The sequence below is a fragment of the Poecilia reticulata genome, chromosome 3, assembly GCF_904066995.2.
Source record: "Poecilia reticulata chromosome 3, P_reticulata-male-v2, whole genome shotgun sequence".
Classification (NCBI taxonomy): Eukaryota; Metazoa; Chordata; class Actinopteri; order Cyprinodontiformes; family Poeciliidae; genus Poecilia; species Poecilia reticulata.
This window is the reverse complement of record NC_088832.1, coordinates 26,474,345-26,494,233: the sequence shown is the minus strand read 5'-3', so window position 1 is coordinate 26,494,233 and position 19,889 is coordinate 26,474,345. Positions and strand designations below refer to the sequence as shown.

General features: G+C 41.0%; 1 protein-coding gene across 1 annotated transcript; it reads right to left on the bottom strand.

Annotated features, from left to right (window-relative positions):
- Positions 1-415: 415 nt before the first annotated feature.
- On the bottom strand, positions 416-7,994 carry cplx3b (complexin 3b). Its single transcript, XM_008405518.3, has 3 exons — positions 7,306-7,994; positions 3,562-3,649; positions 416-3,481 (listed from the first exon to the last, which is right to left on the bottom strand). Exons 1-3 carry the CDS (start codon positions 7,461-7,463, stop codon positions 3,257-3,259), a joined length of 471 nt encoding a protein of 156 aa, XP_008403740.1. The 5' UTR covers positions 7,464-7,994; the 3' UTR covers positions 416-3,256.
- Between the last annotated feature and the right edge of the window lie 11,895 nt (positions 7,995-19,889).

Here is a 19,889-nt window from a genome sequence, read left to right as displayed (position 1 = left end):
ATGAAAACACTTAGTTTTTTCATAAAAATGTGGTTAATTTCCTTCATTTAAGAACAACTTGCTAATAATTATACACTTTAATTGTCTGGAACTGCATTTTATTTGGATCAAATTGAATGTTTTGCATTTGAAGCGAATACATGTTGTTGGATTTGCTGTAGACTCCATAGTTTCTATATAAAGGAATCTGTTGCATAAACTAAAATTAATTTAACATTCCACCTATATTAAACTCTATTTCACAGGACATTTACCATGTTGTGAATTCTTACCATCCAATGCTAAATGGGAGTAGAAACCCACACCTTGCCTGCCATCGCTGTGCGTTCCTCGGTGTATTTTTGTCTCCCTCTGGTGTTCAGGTTGCTGCAGTTTTACCAAAAATGTTAAGACAAAAGCAAAATGAACCACAGCGTCATAAAAATTGGTTTATTGCAGTTAAAACTCAAAAAGGAACATCACCGAAGAACTCGCACAGTTACAGACATACAGTGAAACAGCCAAAGATCAAGAAGAGACTGCCATTGCAGCCTTTTCCTTAAAAATCAGATTCACAGGATAACAGCACAGAATTTACACTTGTGTATTAGGATTATTGAGTTATTGATTTCAAGTTTCACACCTATTTAAAACAAATAGTTTGTACTTTATGGCTTGGCTTCCAACTATTGATACCATGTTCTGATCTTTAATGGCAGATTCTAGTAGCTTTGTTTAAAAATAAGTTATTGCAACTTTCCTCCTGTGTTATTTATATGTTACGAATATAATATCCTCTATCACAAGAAGTTAACCATTGCACTCAAAACGTATTGCCTCAGCCTTCACTCAGTAGCAGCGTGGCACGTAGCGAAAGAAAATTTCCGTTTAATTTTGAGAAATCACAGAACAGTAAGCTTCCGTTACGTAAAAGACGAAAATCCTGCCATACAGAAGTCGGAACAAAAGTCTAAAATTTGGACACATAAAATAAAATGTATTTTACATTAATGCAACACTGAATCCCCTCCTTACATCACAGGCAGGACGCCACTTTAACCCCACACTGACTTGACTGACTGTGTGCTCTGTTATGTTACAAGCACTCCCCAGCTACAGGAACGGATTTGTTATTTTTTTTCCTTTCACAAAGACGCCGTTTAGCACATCACACTGGCTTTACAACACAACATCCACCAGCACGAAAACGCGAATACTGAGATGGCAGATGAGGTGGAGGACGAGGCGAGGATCGTGGGACGGATGACGACACTACAAGACTCAACGCGTTGCTGGAAATGGTGAGAGTCAACCTGCTGGAGCCAAACAGCACAGAACTCTACATAGAACATAAATATCTGCATGTAGACTCAGCTGGGTTTATGCACACACCAGAGGCAAACAATCTGATGTATCCGTGCCATTTCCTCTACGTTGGTCGGAGTGTTAACAACAAAGGCTTTGGCATACGACTGAAAGCATTTCCTTTCTACCAATCTGAGCAGCCATCAGAAAGCAGCATATAAACAGATCCACACACAATTTATATATATCTATATATATAGTGGACAGAAATGGTATTGTATGGAAGCCGATTAACTTTGCACACAGTTACATGTTCATGTAAAGCATTCATCACTGCAAGTCTTCACACCTAAACAAGTGAGTAATTATTTGTAGGTTTTAGCAAAACCAAAAGAAATAAAGAGAAAAAGGATTTAATAAATTAACTGCTCAGAAAGCGATTCATTTATCTTGGAGCTTCAGCCGTGACCAACAAGGCTCACAAGAAATGCTGCAAAAACAACAGCAAAAACAAATGTCACGGAAGATTAACCTTTTAGTTGTTCCAAACAGTTGTCGCCCATTAAATTGTCCGATTCCGTTTGTATAATTAACATGAGCGGGTGTGCAGAGCCGGCTCAAGGCTGTTTAGGGCCCCCAGGCCAGCAGGGTCCTCAAAGAGTCCTCTAATTCTGACCAGAGTGCTGGTCATTTGGCTAATCTACCATTTCACACTTTTGTAGTCTGATTTTGTACCCGACTCTTGCATTCAAGATGAAGCTACTCGCCACAACACCAACTATGAGATATTTCAATGCCGTTTTAGGGACATTTCGTACCTGCTTTGATACCTGATAATTTTAAGAATATTTCTTTGATGTACTTCTAAATGTTTGTGTTATTCTGTAAACTAATGTTAATCCCAACAGGAGATGAATCAAGAGTTTAAGTCGGAGCTCAGAATCGCTCGTCTTTCTCAAGAGAAAGTCGATAAGAACCGCTTGAGCTTTACCATGGATAATAATTGTCATAGTTCGACAAAATACTTAACTACACCCAGAAACAAAACTGATACACAACGGCTGAAGAATACGCTTGAAAATGACTGACAACTTTTTTGTAGCTTGTAAGCAGGACTGGTCAGACTCACCCGTTCTGCCTAACTCTGCTATGCTGCGTAAGCGTATGAGTAAGTCAGAAAAAGTACCCAATATCCAGGGTCTACTGGCTGTTTTCACCTTCTGAAACACTTTTTATCAACCACTATTTAATAAAAAAGAACGAAGAAGCAATGCACACTAAAAGTGGTAGTAGAAACTGTGGTTGGGGGAAGGTCTTCTAAATCAAATTTTGTATAGAGCCCAGTTCTAACTTAGGCCGGCCCTGAGTGTTCAGCTTGTGCATGTGTGTTGTTGTTCAAAACCGAGCAGCTGACCCCAGCGGTCCTGACTTTATTGGAGATGCACGCCTTAGCCAATAAAACTCCTCTGCTGAGTTTTGGAGACAAAAGAGGAAGAAAAAACACACACATACACACTGCTACGACCTCTGCTGCAGAACTGCATGGTGTTGTCACTGGGCAGGTACAGAGAGCGAAGGAGAATGGGAATACAGGGAATTGAAGGATCTGGTGCACTGTACAAATTTACCAAGAGGAGAACTTGCTCGAACCTGCAGAAATGATCTCACTGGTTTCAGTTTTATCAGAGTGCAAATTGGCTCATTTTCTGACTTTTTCTCTTTTTTTTTTCGTAATAACGTGAACAACATTCAGGATGATTAAGACTCAAAATGGTTTTAACTGGTTAGAAGGTGAGCCAAAGATCTCATAGGCTCCAGTCTGATTTTGATCCCCATAAAACTATAATTATGCAACTCTGCTAACTGACATTCAACCAAAGCAGTGAGAAAATGTCTACACCCAGAGAAGCTCTGCCTCTGATAAATATCTCCACAAGTGAAACTCTGTTTTCTGGAGCAGCTCAGGACCACTTCACATGAGATTGCAGTTTTCCGTCTGCTTCTTGAGGTCTTCCAGCGTGGCCTGGGCTTTGTCCTTCAGCTGATCGATGTCCACGTTCTGGATGTTGGACAGCTGGCCCAGCACAGACTGCTTGTGCGCCTCCTCCTGGTTGTCCTCAGCGATCATCTTGGCCAGCTCTGTGGGCAGCACCACGTCGTCCCCTGCCTGCTGGATCTGGGTCTCGTCGAGCTCGTTCTGAGGTGGAGAGAAAACACACCAATGTTAGTTTCGCGTGTTTGTCTGAGAAGCTGAGGTACATGCATTCTTTAAATTACCTTCGGTAGTCTGTACTTTTCCCGAAAATGGGTTCTGACGGTAGCCCTCTCTGCTTTCTTCTGGGCAAAATTAGCTTCTCGTTCTTGTCTGCAAGACAGGAAGGAAATTACAGCCTTCAGGCAGAATGTTCTGTAGGGAGTAAAAGCTTGAGAAAAGCTCTACTTTGAACCAAACACGGCAAAGAAAAGTCACCTCCTAATAATTATTAGGCTTCTTGAAAATCAGAATCCAACATGCCAGTCACAATATCTTCTTCATATTAAGCCTCTATCAATTAATCTGAACATGGAAAAAACCAGTTTCAAGTTTCCAACTTGGTCTGGGTCATGGATAGCCTGATCATTTGCCTTCCTATGTGATGGGATTTCTCCTATAGAGCTTCTGCATTTCTCTGGTAGAATTTCAGCCAGGCCAAACAGTGAACAGAAATAGGAGTTGTAAGCGATAACTTCGATTTTCTGCTGTGTGTTCCTGAATTGTAATCTGCCTGTAGTTTCAGCAATGGTAGTGGTGGAAGAGAACAAAGCCATTCAGTCCGTACATCACGGCCAAACGCTAGTGATTGGGTAGAATTCTAAATTTTAACAGAGTCCAGACTCCGGCAAGCAATCGTTTCTCAGTAGGTTCAGCAAAGCATAGAAGAAGAGGCTTGTTTTTACCAGGCTGGGTCATGGAGGGTAATGTGGAGCAGCAGTGTCATTGTCGTGGACTAACAAAATGGAGATGTCTTCTCCCCTTTCCACACCTGCCACACTGAAGGAAGGGTGTAATATTTTTCCTCTTGAGCTCCAGCTACTTGCTAATGCACCCAAAGTTAACCTAAAGCTTAACTTGGTCTGGACAGTCTGCGTCAAGTTACGACCTTTCAACAAATCCTCCTTTGTTATCTTGGAACATCATTCGTTTCTCGTGATCCAGGAATAGAATTCTGGAGATATTTGCAAATCCCACTCCTCCGAAATCCTTTGTCCTCTTTACCAGTGTGATGAAACACCAATAGATTGAGAGCACATGGCCAAACATGGCAACATGTGCTCCGCCAGATCCTCCATCTTGTAACTCATTTCTATGTACTACACACAGCAACCAACTTGTTACAGAATCAGACTGAACATATGTCATCGTCAACCACTTTAGGAAATAATTTAGTGTTTTCAACCTCCTCTCATTCACTGATATTTTATGATTTGTAAGTAGCACAGTACATGTAGACATTCATGTCTATTAAGCTTAATTTATTTTAGTCATTGTTGTGATGTAAATACATTTCAAGTGTTGTGATATGTGTGTGTGGTATGATAGCTGCTGGTGGAAAAGCCTGAATTCAGACCTTCACTGAGCATCTGATGTCTATAGATTAATTCATACAGGCTGGAAAAAAACTGATGCAATTTTTTTCTTGTTTTTTCACATGTTGGAATGAATAAATATGTCTTAAAGATGATCAATTACAAATAGTTTTTAGACATTTATTAATATTTTCTATTGACAAGACTACCTCTTTTTGTGCACAATAATACCAAACTCCCACACGATTCAAGCTGTAGACTAACTAGTTTTGCAGCAATTTGAAATGATTTAAAAGAGCAGAAAATGCTGTTAAAATGTGTTAAGAAAATTACCATCCTTAATTTATCATCTTGGAAGGGTATTTCGTTAAATTTTTTGCTCTTTCTGGTCTATCTTTACAGTAAAATGGTCCAAATGTCCAGAATCAGAGTTTTGAGGCACACATTAGGAAACAAAAGGGTAGTAAGTGTAGAATTAAAAACCTCTACACTTGCATTTTCAATGGTCATGCCAACAGTGTATTTGTTCAGTTTCAGCTCTTACCAGCAAGCCGAAAAAGGAAAAATTGTGTTGGATATTTACATAATCTAATATATTACACTTGTGGATAACAAAGTGAACATTTGCAATCAGTTATACTTAAAATAGTTTAGAAGTTCAGTATATGTTGAGTCATATGTTTGGGAAAATTGTATTTTATTTATTATATTTATTTATTTCTCTTTTAGCAGTGAGATATTTTAGCCACTAAATAGCACATGACTAGGGCAAGGAAAATGATAATTTAAGGAAATGAGAAATAAATAAAAAGCCTCTCCATTATACATATTTCTTTTTTAAAAAGCTTGGAAGCTCTTAACAAACCCTCGATCCTCCTCCTTCTCAGCCTTAACAGTTGGAGCGCCCTACCATCTAGATGGGATTCAGCCTCCCGGTCTCCTCAGTTTGTGCTGCCTCCACCAGGGGGCAGGCAGGAAGTGTTTTCTCCACTTCCAACTGCTAGAATGTTAATTGGTAAATCTGCTGCCAGCCACAGACATTGCGAGCCAGCCGGGCAACACAATCTGAATCAAACTTGCTTGAACAGCCAGAGGTCAAACGTCTAGTGAGAACAACAAAGAAACGGGAACACTTTGTGCAAGAGCAGAAATCTGAGAGCGTCCTTAGGACAACATAATCCATCGAATAGGGCTGAAATATGAACACTTGGATGAAATCAGCAGCAGCATCAAAATTCAAAGAAACGCTAGAAGGGACATGCTCGCACTCATTGTGTCAAAGGAAAGGTCCTCTTCTCGTTGAGATGGAGCTTTCATTTCTCCGTGTGATCCGGAGATCACTTCAGATTAACGAGCCAAGCATAGAAAGGTCATGCCAGCGCACACCAATGTGCAGCTTCCGTGTCTTCTGTCTCTCAAGGGCATCAGTTGACCCAGGGTGTCACTGCTGTGTCCTGACGGCTCAGGGTGATGAAATGCCTGTATGTGTCGTTATGGCAGTGCGAGCAGCTCACACTTCACCTCAAAAGTCTCACTCTAAGCAGGAGGAGCTTCTCCTCTTGGTCTATGTTCATGCTTAGCACCTTCTGACTAATAATTCTTCCCCACCGAAGGTCACGTCATGATGGAAGAGTGTCAGGCATCCCTCCTGTGGAGCTCTGGGCTCTGCTGAGTGTTAATGGCTTCACCTCCCACTCACTCTTAAAATGTCTGCACATGGTCCCAAAAGACAGTTTTGACGAAAGTGTTAGAAGGGAGGTGTTAGCTGATGGTGATAGGAAGCCAGGATCAGCAGAGGAAACGGGGACATTTTCTCTGTCCTAACATGCAGCAGCATCATGAACTGACCATTACTGACCATCTGACGGGGTTTTGTAGAGTCCAGCTCTAAAGGCTGGGGCAACTTTGACGACCTTCTTGTTATGTTTAATTCTTGCATTTTTACATTTCCTGACTTCATCGGTGGCTTTAGTTTTGTGGAAAAACTACAGACACTAAAACGTCATTAGAGCAAAGATTCACTCAGAAATGACGAAAGTCGCCTCTGAATTAATTAGCGTAAGTTATGCAAATTTGGTTCCACCTGATTTTTCATCCATCCTATCGCACAACAATCAGGAACATCTTTCGCCCCCGGCACAGTAAAGGTATTCAGCGAAATAAATAAATAAATAAATAAATAAATAAATAAATGTAAACGTGAGTTCTTTTTTTTCTGTTTTGCCCGAGCATAGAGATGGAGAGCTCCTCCGGGCGAGAGGAGCAGCTGTGTGAGGAGCGCTCCTATTATTGCACTGATGCGTAAAAAAGCGCGCCGCGCACAGAGCGCTCCTCGCTTTTTTACCCACAGAATCACACAAGCCACAATTTTAACATATTTTGTAAAGAAAAAAGCAACAAGAACAACTCCCTGTTCATTGCTATTCCACACAACATATTTCAGCCAGCGCTTACTTTTCCTCCTCTAACTGTTGCTGATATTGTTCAAATTCCTCTTGAGTCATTCCCTGCGCGGCGGCGTCTGATTTCTCTCCCTCGGTTTTCTCCTCCGTGAGGCCGCCTGTCAGGTTCTTCAGCTGCCCTCCCACCACGTGTTTCACCATGAAAGCCATGGCTGCGGTCCGGAGAGTCCTCGGTTTGAGCGGCTGACGTTACTGGACTCGGTGCGCTCCTGGAGAGAGCGCCGGGGTTGTGGCGAGATTTCTTCCAAATCAGACGCCTTGAGTCTTCACGCAAAAGGGGGATGTAAAAAAAATTTAAAAAAAAATAAATAAATGAGCGTAACTTTGGGAAATGCTTGAACCTGGAATCAGAGGAATGCGCTATCAGCCCTGGAGGCGGCGTCGGGAAGCTTGACAGTTTCAGCACCACTGGCCCCGGACAGCTCCGCGTCGAGATGGACGGAGAGGAGCAGCTCAGTTATGAGTCAACAAGTTTGGCGCTGAACTCTACCAATCCCGTGACTCCTTCCTCCGCCACCACTCCCTCCCTCCACCCAATCCCAGGCACCGCCGGACTCGGAGCGCGCTCACACGGCGCGGGATGCCGTGATTCGCCGTCTGAGGATGTGCGGCGATGGACTCGGGGAAGAAAACAACACGTGACGAGCGCGAGTTTCTCCTGGTCGCTTCGGTGCCTCCGTCTTTCTCAGGGACGTCCAGCCGCCGCAGAGTTTGTCAACAGATGAGAGCGTCCCGATTGCGTGTTTATGCAAGAATTCATCGGCTTACATTGCATCACCTTTTGTCACGTTACGGCCACATGCATTAAAGTATTTTATCAAAGTAGCACATGATAGTGAAGTGGAAAGAAAAAGGCACGTTTATTTTTTTCCAGTTGTTTAATAATTAAAACTCTGTCTGGAAAGTGTGGCGGGCATTTGTTTTTCCCGTGAGACAATAATCACGTTTTGCCACGATTGCAGCTGTCAGGTCTTTTGAGACCAGCTTTGCATATCTAGAAATGTTCAGCCCTTTATTTCCAAAATGGATCAAGGTCAGTCAGATGTGATGTATCTGCAAAGATACATTTTTAGGCTTTGCCAAAACTTTGAATTATATTTAGAAATAGGCCATTCTAAAATGGATAATTTTAGAACGAAACCTTTCCATTTTAGCTTTGGTTGCACATGTGGCTTTGTTGTCCTGTTGGAAGGCGAAGCTCCACTCCGGGATTGCCTCATCCATCTTTCCACCTATTCTGACCAGCTTCTCCGTCCATGCTGAAGTAATGCAGCATAATGCAGCCAGCACCATGCTTCACTTTTAGAGATAGATTGCTCAGAAAAATGTGAAGTTTAATGTTTTAAGGCTTTTTTGACACTCTTTTATATTTGACAGGTTTCTTGAGTTTAAAACTAATAAATTAACTTAACATCTTCACAGCTCCTTGACATTTACCATGGGACACTTTGCTGCTTTTTATGGTTACTTTTATTTCCCAGTCTGTCAGTTTTGGAGGCTTTCAATTTTGTCACAGTCTTTTCCGTTTCTAGAGAAAGGACTGCTTTATGAAACATTCAAAGGTTGGGAAATTGTTTTAAGAACTAATTCTTCTTTGAGACCTTCACGGAAGAGTCTGTTTATTAGTTGTGTGATTTTTTGTACTTAGCGGTATTAAGGTAACAAGGGTGACTACCAATGCATGACACAGCTTTTAGTTTTTTATTACAAAAAAAATAAAATAAAAGCATAATCATTTTCACTATTCACATATATCCACTACTTTGTTAGGCTGTTTATGGCTGTGACGTGACAAAATGTGGAAAGGTATATATATATATATATATATATATATATATATATATTTGTTTGTAATAAAAAACTAAAAGCTGTGTCATGCATTGGTAGTCACCCTCGTTACCTTAATACCCCTAAATACAAAAAGTCACCCAACTAATAAACATATATATATATATATGACAACAAGAAGGATAACATCCTTCTTGTTATCACTCAAGAAGGATGCGTTGCAAACAGATCACTGAAATGTTTGCACGGTGCACAGCAATGAGTCCATGATGTGAAGTAAGTGAAATGATGTGTGCAGTGCATGAGCAGATGGAGTCCAATGTTTAGCCAGCAAACGTGGTCTCCAGTGGCAGGAGCCACTGAAGGTCCTGTTGTGTCTAATGGCTTCAGAATATCAGCGTCTTATCAGACCAATTTTTCCTGGTGCTTTATGGTCATATTTCTGTTTGGTGTTGTAGGCAGAGAGAATGGTTCAGCTTCTGTCAGAAAAAAAATAAGGCTTGTTAAAACAGTATTAAGGTAGATGACATAGTGTTAAGCTGGAAAAAAACATGTTTAATAAAAATGTGACCTACATTTTTGTATTTGCATCTGTTCTTATGTGTGAGAGAGATATATATTTCACATCTCTATTTCTGCAAGAGTTTCCAACAACCAAAGTGTGAAAAACAACTTTGATCACAAGTCAACAACTTGAGCGTCCTGATCCTCACAGCAGCCTGACACCGAGCCTGGCCTACTTTTCCAGTCCCTGTGGATCGTTGGGGGGAGACGGAGCAACGTCTCAGCGTCTTTTTGTCACAGGCTTAGCGAGACCCTCTTAGCCCACACCTGCCTTGCTCTAAAACCTCTCCCTACCCCATCCCAACTTCAAAGCTGAAGCCGGTGAATGGTCTAAAACACAACACAGCGAGTAAGATCAAACCTAATCTCTGTGAAATTGAATAAAAGGAAGGAATTTGCCTAACCAGCATGTTTTAACATCACGTTATATAATTTCGCTTTTGATATTCAGTCCTGTGGGATCTGCTGCAGGAGGAGGTCTCCATCACTTTTCATGGTCTACAAGTATTTCAGCAGGTACGCAGCAGGAAGCTCTAATCCAACACAGTGCACACAAAACATGGCTTGATGGTGTGAAGAGCCTCAGAAACTCACTTTTGCAGGTACAAATATGGAGAGCGAGGGTTTTGTTGGCAAAACTAGGGCAGATCTTTGAACATTTTTAGAAGCAATGTCACATCTCTGTTAGCTGTAAATACTCAAGATGTTTCATGGTAAAACTACAAGGTTGTTTATTCACTATCAGCCTATTAGAACATCTAATGTCAAATCCTGGCTATAGCTGCAGGTCAAAGGGATGTTTAATTTCTGTGTGTTTGAGACGTGTTAGCTTGCTTTAGGAAAGAACATTGGCACAGAAATTCAGCTGATTTAACCGTTGTCTTCTGATTCTCTATAGTCTCTATAGTGAACAGTGACACTCTCCCCATAGGGACATTACAGGTTCACAGTTTGCATTTTCCGACAAGGGAGTTGCATCCTGTGGACATAACATAAGTCGCAAATCTGCCAAATTCCATAGATCTAAATCGGTAATATTTTCCTTGATTGGTAATCAGCAGGTTTACAAAAGCATTTTTCCCATTTAATAAATTCATCAAACTCTCAAATTGGTTGGATCACTTTTTTTAGTGTTTCAGTGGAGGAGTGGGGAAGTTTTGAATTGCAGTCTTAAACATTAGGTTCATGTTCAAAAGCTACATTATGAATTTGCACCACTCTGACACTGGATTTTGTTTGGGTGTATGGAGGTAAATACAAATGGGTGCCACACTTTTCAGATTTTTGTTTGTAAATCATTTTGAAAATAATACATAATTTTCATTCCATTATTACATCACTTTGTGTCGGTCCTTCCCATTAAATAACAATATAATACATTAAGGTTTGTTGTTGTAATGTAATAAAATGTAGGTTCAAGGAGTGTGAATATATACTTTTGCAAGGCAGTGTGGTTGTAGAGGAGAGCATTTTGTCAGGGTGAGCAGCAAACTGAAGTGGATTTTCAATCATGTAAATTATGTCTGACTACACTGTCCAGGAGAAATCATTGAATTTATCATGCATGACCAAATACTAATTGATACAAATAAAAATCTCTGTTCATCAGCGCCACGTTTCTGAAGCGTACGTTGGTTTAGCGTTCACAGTTATATTCATTGGCATAAATGTTTCAGAAGGGATCACTGAATATCAGCAAAGATCTTTCAAATGTTGTGGTCGCTCATCTCGGATTCTGTCAAACTGCACCATACCAAAATGTAAATGAGGCAGCTGCCGCAGAAGAATCGGAGTTAGATGAATTCCCATCACAGGTTATTTTTCAGTCTTTCACTCACAGCGGAGCAACTAGGAACCAATCAGCTGTATTTGTTCAGTAAGAGGGCATGACATTGACATGAAACCTTCAGAGTGAAATGCAGAGGAGAAAAAAAAAACATTACTCATGCTGCCTGATTTAAAAATAGGCTCATGTTTATGCTCCCTGGCTGCGCTCAGTTCATGTTACAGCCTACTCAGCTTTGACCTCGGTCTCCCTGTATGGTGAAAATGAACGGCTCTGGTCTCCAAATGTGAGCATATATGATGAATACCGCCATGCTAAGCCTCAGTAAATGTATCTACTGTAATGCACATGCACTTGTGCACACAAGCCAGACACGTCTCATTTGGATTTAGCATCTGTGGACATTTTTTTTTTCTGCTCTAATAGCCAACATCTACCACTGAATAGCAGAAAAAGTAATAATGTGCATTGCTCACATGAGGTAGCAAAATATTTGGCATCTGCATACGAATCTGAATACAAATTTGAGGCTGCAACAACAAAAGGTTAGACAGCCGTGACATGCCGTGGTTGTTGTGAGCCCGGAGCGATCACAACGTGAGTCAACATCACTGAAAGCGTCATGCTGGCTTCCGCCCAGTCACACTTCCAGCCTGGATGCTCTTGATCTTCTGGGATTAGGAAGCTGTGTGGGAATCAAGAAAAAGAGAGAGAGAGAGCGCGAGCGAGAGAGACGGGTTTATGTACACCATCACTCCCAGCCGCTGATCCACAGCAGCCGAGTGTTACACCTTTGTTTCCGTAGACAAGGGATTAGACTCATCAAACAAGCGTGCCCTGCAGCAAACAATGTGCACATTCAGGGACTTCTTAAATTTACACAGGAGGAGATGACGCTATTAGGAAAGCGCTGGGATGCCAGTCTGTGGGAAAAGCTGTGTGTGGCGCCCGCCTGGTGAGATGACAAAATATCACACTAATCACGTTAGGATTGAGAGCTGATCTGAACACTCTCAGACAGAACTACTTACTGCACGAAGCAATGCTTCCCTACTTTTAGAAAATATTCTATTTTGTCTGAACCTGCATCAGGGGGTTGACCAAAGCTGGAACAGACAGGTGGGGTCACAGCAGCATGGCACCATACGGAGCAAAGCGGGTTGGCCCTGCAGACGGGGTCTGATGCCCTGCAGGCTGTCCAGGAGGTGTTAAACCACACCACATGGCAACATGGCAACTGTCCCCACAGTTTACATCAAGGGCATCTGCAGGAGATGAATATAATAGCCCTGATTTAGATCATGGAGGGACTATTTAAACTTTTTTGACATTTAGTATTTAGGAAATGAAGAACATTCATATTCATATTTGCCCAGGCTGTAAGAGAAAAAAGGAAGAGAAAAAAAAAATCTGCTATTTTTTTAAGTGCAGTGCAAGCAGATGGAATCTCATTTGTGGTGCTGACAAAATAAAATTATCACATAAAAAAAAAAAAAGGGAAAATCGCAATGAGACATCTCTTTCCAGAAACCGTACCTCAGCCTTACTGGATAATCCACAGAACTCGCTGCCAACCGCTTTCAGAGAAAGTAGTTCAGATAGAAACTTGACAGCAAAATCTGTGGATTATCCAGGCTAACTGGGACACAGATTTGGAAAGAGATGCTTCTCTGAGAACAAAGTTATTTCCCAAACCTGAGAAGACAGACTATCCCTGCAGATCTGACACCAGAAAAACATTAGGAAATGAAAATCGCTGCTGAAAATGTGCTGCAATTTAAATTTCCTTGTTTTGTTTTCAATTAATAAAGTCACTTCCTGCATTTCTGAATGAAATCAAAAGCAAGCAACGTTTTTTTGGTTGTACTTCTGGCTCAATTGCAGAGTCATGGTTTATTCCGATGCAAGAAAGCATTTTGAGAATCTGTAGCCTGCGAGCAAGGTTTTCAGTTTAGAAAATATACATGTTATGGAGGAAGTGGCAAATTTGCCAAGGAGGAAGCCAGCCTGGGATCATTATTACACTTCACTTTGGCGTGCATGAAAGTGCGAAAACAAGCTGCCAAGAGACACATTCTGCGACAGAATTCACAGCAGAAAAGTACGCGCATCAAAAGTGAGAAAGATGAAACACAAATGTTCAGACATTAGAAAACTGAAATAGGTTGTGAAATTGAGTGCGAAGGGAAAAAAAAGTGCTTGAAATGCTTTGCAGCTGCCTTGAAATCTGCACTCAGACGAGGAAATGAGAAGGACAAAAAGCACCACAGAATGTGTTAAGCGTTGTTCTGAATGCTGTGTTTTTCACAGAAATGTGTTATGTTCAAAGCTGAAAAATGCAAAGAAACTGCAAATACTGACAAATAACATTGAACAGAAGAATCCTGCTCGACTTTCTCTGTAGAGAAACTGGCCGCAGCTTCAAGGTTTTCCTACAGAGAACCCTACTTATGTCAAGAAGAAAATAAATAATTACTGATACCAAAAGCAACTCTCAGAATCCACTGCAGATGGTTAAACCAAGAATGAAAAATATCCAAACAGTCAACAATTCTTTCATCCACACAGTCACCTTTACATTCTTAGAACTGACATTTTGTTGGTCAGTCCGAAGATCATCACTCCAACATGTTTAGGTGATCTAATATTTTAAAAATGCTGCTGACTGGTCACCAAACCTTAGAGCATTAGAAGCTGGAAACATTTTTTGGTTTGTCTTTGAACAGAGATTGTAGAGAATATTTGTCCTCTTTAGGTTGAGCAGTTTTAACTGATAGGTGATTAATTTTTCCCACCCTTGTGTTAAATCAACACCAAGGAGCATCGTAGAAAGAGTTACAGAAAAGGCATTTCCCTTTCCAATATGACACTGGTTTAATTAAATGCCTACATGGACCACTGACCCCGATTTCACCCAACACCTTCGCCTCATCCATCATCTGTGCTCCTGGACATGAACGTATTCAAGGAGACTCACACATTGGCAAACTCACAGATGTACATTTTCAAAACAGGGATTGTCAATTCCTGACTCTATTTGTCGCAGTAAAACATGAGGTTTCTAATCATTTCTACATCGAAGTCCAACTTCTAAAGAAATCACATATAAATGACCATAGGTTAAACCAATAATAAAAGCTGTAAAAAGCATAAAACCAACACATGACAAATAATAAAACCAGATGTGAAAATATCAAGTTGATGAAAAATAAAATAAGAATCTATCTTCTTCTCTCACTAGCAAACGACAGAAAGTCAACTGATCTAAGGTTTTGCGAAGAAACATGAGGTACGAGGGGGTACCCAAAAGTTTCCAGAATGACGCTGATGCATGGACATTTACAAGCCAAAACTGCAATTTTAAAATTATTTCATTCTGCCATTCCGCTCGGAAAATGTAGAGTATGTATGTAGGCTATATGTATGCCTTATTATAATGGATATATTTTTAAATCACTTGGTAGAGGAGAATAAATCTGGCAGTCATCTGCACAGAATGGAGAGAAATGTCACTGTTTCCTCAGGATACACTCCAAAATGAGAAGATATAAGAAGAGGCATGAATACTGAACCCTGAGGAACCCCACAGGAAAATGCACTTAACATAGAAACGTCCTTCTCTATTGCAAATGGAGCTAATCAAGTGCATTGCACATTTAAGTCCATTGAATCCGACTCTAAAGCTCCAGATGAGAGATAAAAATACTTTGGTCAACATTATCAAATGCTGTAGTTCTATCTGAAAGTTTATGAATAACAAAAACAAAGGGGTAAATCCTCAATGGAAAATCCAGTCTCCATAAACCCAGTTTTGCTTAGAAACACATTTTAAAAAATCCAAATTTTTGTGAAAGAATGTTGTACCGCCCCTCGTCATTTGTTTAAATCTACCTGGAAATTGGAATAACTCAACCGTACACATTTTAATCTCCCAGACACACGCACGCACGCACGCACGCACGCACGCACGCACGCACGCACACACACACACACACACACACACACACACACACACACATATCTGTGTCTCCCTCTGGAGCCTCTAACATTTCAGAGCTTGAGCAGCACAGTTTAATCCACCTACTGTGCATTAAGACTGCTCTATTTTCTGCTAAACCGCTGCCAACCTGCTAAAGCCACTTAGAGGGAATGGGCCTACATCAAATGCAACGTGTATCACCATGTATGCCCAGGATAAAATTACCACTGGCATGTTCTGCTCCTGCAAAAGCATGAACTTGCATTAGTATAAGCAGCTATACAGTGGGCTTAAACTTCAGGAAATGTAGACGCTGTACAGCTGGAGCGAGAGTCACCGAGACTGTTGTGTGTTTGGCTATAGAAAATGTTTAAATAAGCAGGCAGGTTTTTATTTTGAAAGTTATTGGAGGAGGGAGAGTGAGATAAAGTATGACATGTCAAAGATAAGTTAACATGGCTCACTGATGAGCCATCTTTCCCTCATTTTCCACCTCTCCCTCAGTGCTCTGTCTCTCCACTCGTTTCTCCCCTCCTCCAACACTTCCTTTTGAGCCTCGTTCTCACCGCTCCTTCTTTCCCTCCTTCAAAATCCCTGCCAATCCCCCCCACCCTCCTACATTTCACTGCTTCGTCTCTCTCTCTCTTTGCCTGATTTAGACCTCTTGCCTGAGAGGAACATCAGAGCACAATAGGTTAGTGCTGACTGAGCTTAAGTGGAATGAGAAAACCGGAAAATTTTCTTTCATGAATAGATCCAAACAATCAGCAGTGTGAGGGTGAACAGATGAGAAGAAGATAAGATAATGCAGGCTGAGAAGCAAAGGGCAAAGGGTAAGGACAGGAGGAGGGGGTAATGAGAGTTAAAGTGAAAAGAAGGTGGAGCGAAGGTCAGTGGGCAGTGAGGATGTTTTCATGACTAGAAGTCATGAATTGTCTCTTGAAATTTGTGACTTGATCTTGTACAACACATGAGCTCACGTCGGTGTGTTCAGAGTTTCTTACAAGCTTTCTTCAACACTCAGATTTCAGTTTTCTCTACAGCTGTGTAGGAATTTCTTTTTCCCAGTTCAGGAGCACAGGAGTTAATTCCAGTTTTTCCACGGACCCTCGTTCTCTGCTCGAAATTGTAATGGGTCTGATGTATGAGTCCACACACTTCTTGAACAGAAAAAAATACATGGATTTGATGTCCTGAGTTTGAAAATATTGGCAAAAAAATACGTTTGTTCTGATTATGAAGATATAAAAGTCCTGTTTCTATCCTACTTTATGGACCTGTTGTAATAATGTGAAACTCAGAAAATGCTCACTGAAGTGCATGGAAACCTCTGCAAAGTAAATAACATAACTGGAAGAGCTCAGGTACGAGCCCAGCATCTGGCTGGTTTTAAATGTTGTGCTGGGTCAATTTACTCTTCATTTATTCCATATCAGACCTAATTTATGTACAAAAGCAACACTGAGTCACTGACAATAATGAAAGAAGCTTACCAGCTGATGCTACGTTACTAAGATACTGACAACAAAAAATATTTTCTACTCTACATCTCAGTGTTACATGACTTTTCTACATTCATGGTTGCAACCTGGTCAAAGGTGAGAAAATTCCAGGGTTATCAGTACGTATACTTTTGAAATATACTCTACCTTGATATTCGTGTCCTTCAGTAAAAATTGCAGATAATTTAACTTAATGCCTTCAGTCTGAAAAGGGACTTTGAGAAAGCAACCATTCAGAGCCACTCATCTGGAATCTTGTCTTTCCTCAGCCATCCAATGCACTACTATATTTACTATATATAATGAGCATCTTTACTTACTAAGAAAACTACATCCACTGCCACCCACCCACCCACACACACACAGACATCGCTTACTCTTGGAAGTACTTACCATCTACACGAAGGGCAGAAAATACCATAATATCCTAAACCATGTAATGTCCCCAGAGCTAATCCATTCTTATAAAACAGCAGCACACTGATCCCTCTGGTCACATTTAAGCATTCTTGCAATTTCAGAGACAGATGGGTTAATTTTTTTTTCAACCAGAAAAACATCAAGCATTTGTTCCTGGCTCTTCAATCAACTTGCAAGCTTCTTTTCCTCTTACCGTTTCCACTGTGCCCAGAGATCTAACATATCAGTTGCCAAATACTTTAAACATCCTTCATCAACTGGGTTGTAGCTCAGTCTACATGACTGCAGCCACGCTGCATGAGGCAGTAATAAGAAATTTGCTACATTTTGTTATTTTCTTTAATACAATTTTTTTTTTGTTGTTCTTAAAACATTTTATTTCACAGAATTAATGTTTTACATCCTGCGGACATTTATAAACTTTTCTCCCAGAGCATTTTCCGGTGCCTGTTGAAGATGTCATGCTGTCAGATTTTTAAGATGCAACCTCTCAAACACACCACCCCTGATATGCTTCAAACAATCCTTCCTGCTGAGAAAAAAAAACTGCAGTAGAAAAATAAAGAAGAGTACATCACTGAAATGATGTTATAATACAAAATCGCTTTATAAACTCTAATTTGATGTACACAATACAATGAGCAGACCTCACTCTAGGCCTGCAAATGTCTGTGCTTGTTCTAAATCATAAAGCATGAGCTGTTCAGGAACAGTATTGTGTGGCAAGCTGCCGCTGGGGATGACTGTGGTTAAAGTGAGTTCACCGTCTGCTTTGTCTCTGCGGCGCACGAGCCTTCCTACCAGAGTCACATATAGAAACTGGTTCACCAGTTCTGTTCCTGACCTCACCTCTGAAAAACAAACCGAAACACTATAAGCTCCTTTACAAAAACAGGTAAGATTTAGTGATGCCAGTTAGCTAAAAAAAACCCAAAAAAACCAACATTTTTTTACAATTTCTGTTAAACAAATACGTATTGCTTTGTTGAGTGTTGATCCAACTCTAAGGGTTTGAGTGGGAAATTAATTAAGCTGTTGTATGCCACACATATGTGCAAAGTGGACTTTGTGTGTCCGTCTAATTCTGAAAGTCATGGCAAAGTCAGATCTGCCCCTTAAACACTAGTTGTGTTTCCAAAAGAAATGTGGGGAAAAGTTTGTTGATATTATGCTATTGTTGAAAAATCACAATTTCACAGCTGTGGTGTTTCCATAAAAAAAAAGAAACGCGATTAAAATCACGAATGAACAAGGAGGATGTTGCACCATCATCCTCCCACCTCTTCCTGTTGTCTTCTTCGTCTTTCCCACCAGCAGGTTGTTGATCACATGAATCTTGTGATGCGTTTCTATTGCAGGTTTGCATTTCCGATGCGGCCGAAAAACCATCTCATGCTAGCTTAAAAACCTTTTAGACGTTTTTTCAAAATTGGTGTGTTTCCATGAGGCACATTTATTTTCACAATTACATGTGGTCAATAGAAATGCAGCTAATGTCTCTCTGGCTAGAAAGTGGACAGTTTCACCCAGATTCACAATGCCTGTGCAAGACAGAGCAGCACTGCAGCCTCCTTCTATCCAGAAAATGATCCCAGCCCCTATTCAAACATCTCTACCTTTACTTTTGACATAATTTAACCATATCGATTAACAGAGAGATATATACAACATGTTCTGTTCATAAAATCATAGAAAAACTATACAAGTATTTTCTTTTCCCAGCTGTAAGGCAAGAAAAAAGGGGGAAAAAGTACCAGTGTAGGGAGAGGGGGGCGGTGTTGAATACCTTCACAAGGCACTGTGATTGCTCCACTCATTAGAGATGTGCCGAGCAGCTGCAGCTGTGCTCACAACCGGCAGCTGGATGCTGTCAGAAATAGGCCCATTGAACAGCCCATGGATCTTGCGAAGTGTCATTTTACGTCTCCCTTCCATGTCTTTCTAAAGTGACGGTGCATGGCGAGTGAAAGGAACAAGCGCACCAGCTGTTCACAGAAAGACTGAAGAAGCAGCAGCTCCACCACACCTTCCTAAGGCTCTGTGCCGACACAGAGGATTTATTTTCTTTCCATCTGTTTGCATTTACGCTGGGAACTAATTACTGGGGCTAATTTTGACGGAGTTTTATTTATTAATGTGTTCTGCATATCTGCAGTAGCATGCAGTTCTCAACGAACACCGCACTGCGCATACTGAATTCTGTGCATCTTCTCATCTAGTTGTGACCCTGAGCTCAGCCTGAAACCCTAGATATCTGACCGACTCACCATAAAAGGCTCACAGACACAAACTACGGTGTCTGGAAAACATCTTTTGGCATCCAGAGACTCCAGCAACGGTAGCTAAAGGGGTGGGATGTGTTGAGGCTGAGAGGAAACTCATCTCCTTTCTCCATCTCCCTTCTCTCGTGCACCGCCATGCTGGCAACATGCATCCCTTTGTCCCTGATTACGTAAAAGCGTTGATCCCCCACCAGCGCAGCGAAAAGTCCTGACAGAAGTTATGACCCCATGTCTGCAACACCCTCCTCTCTGCAG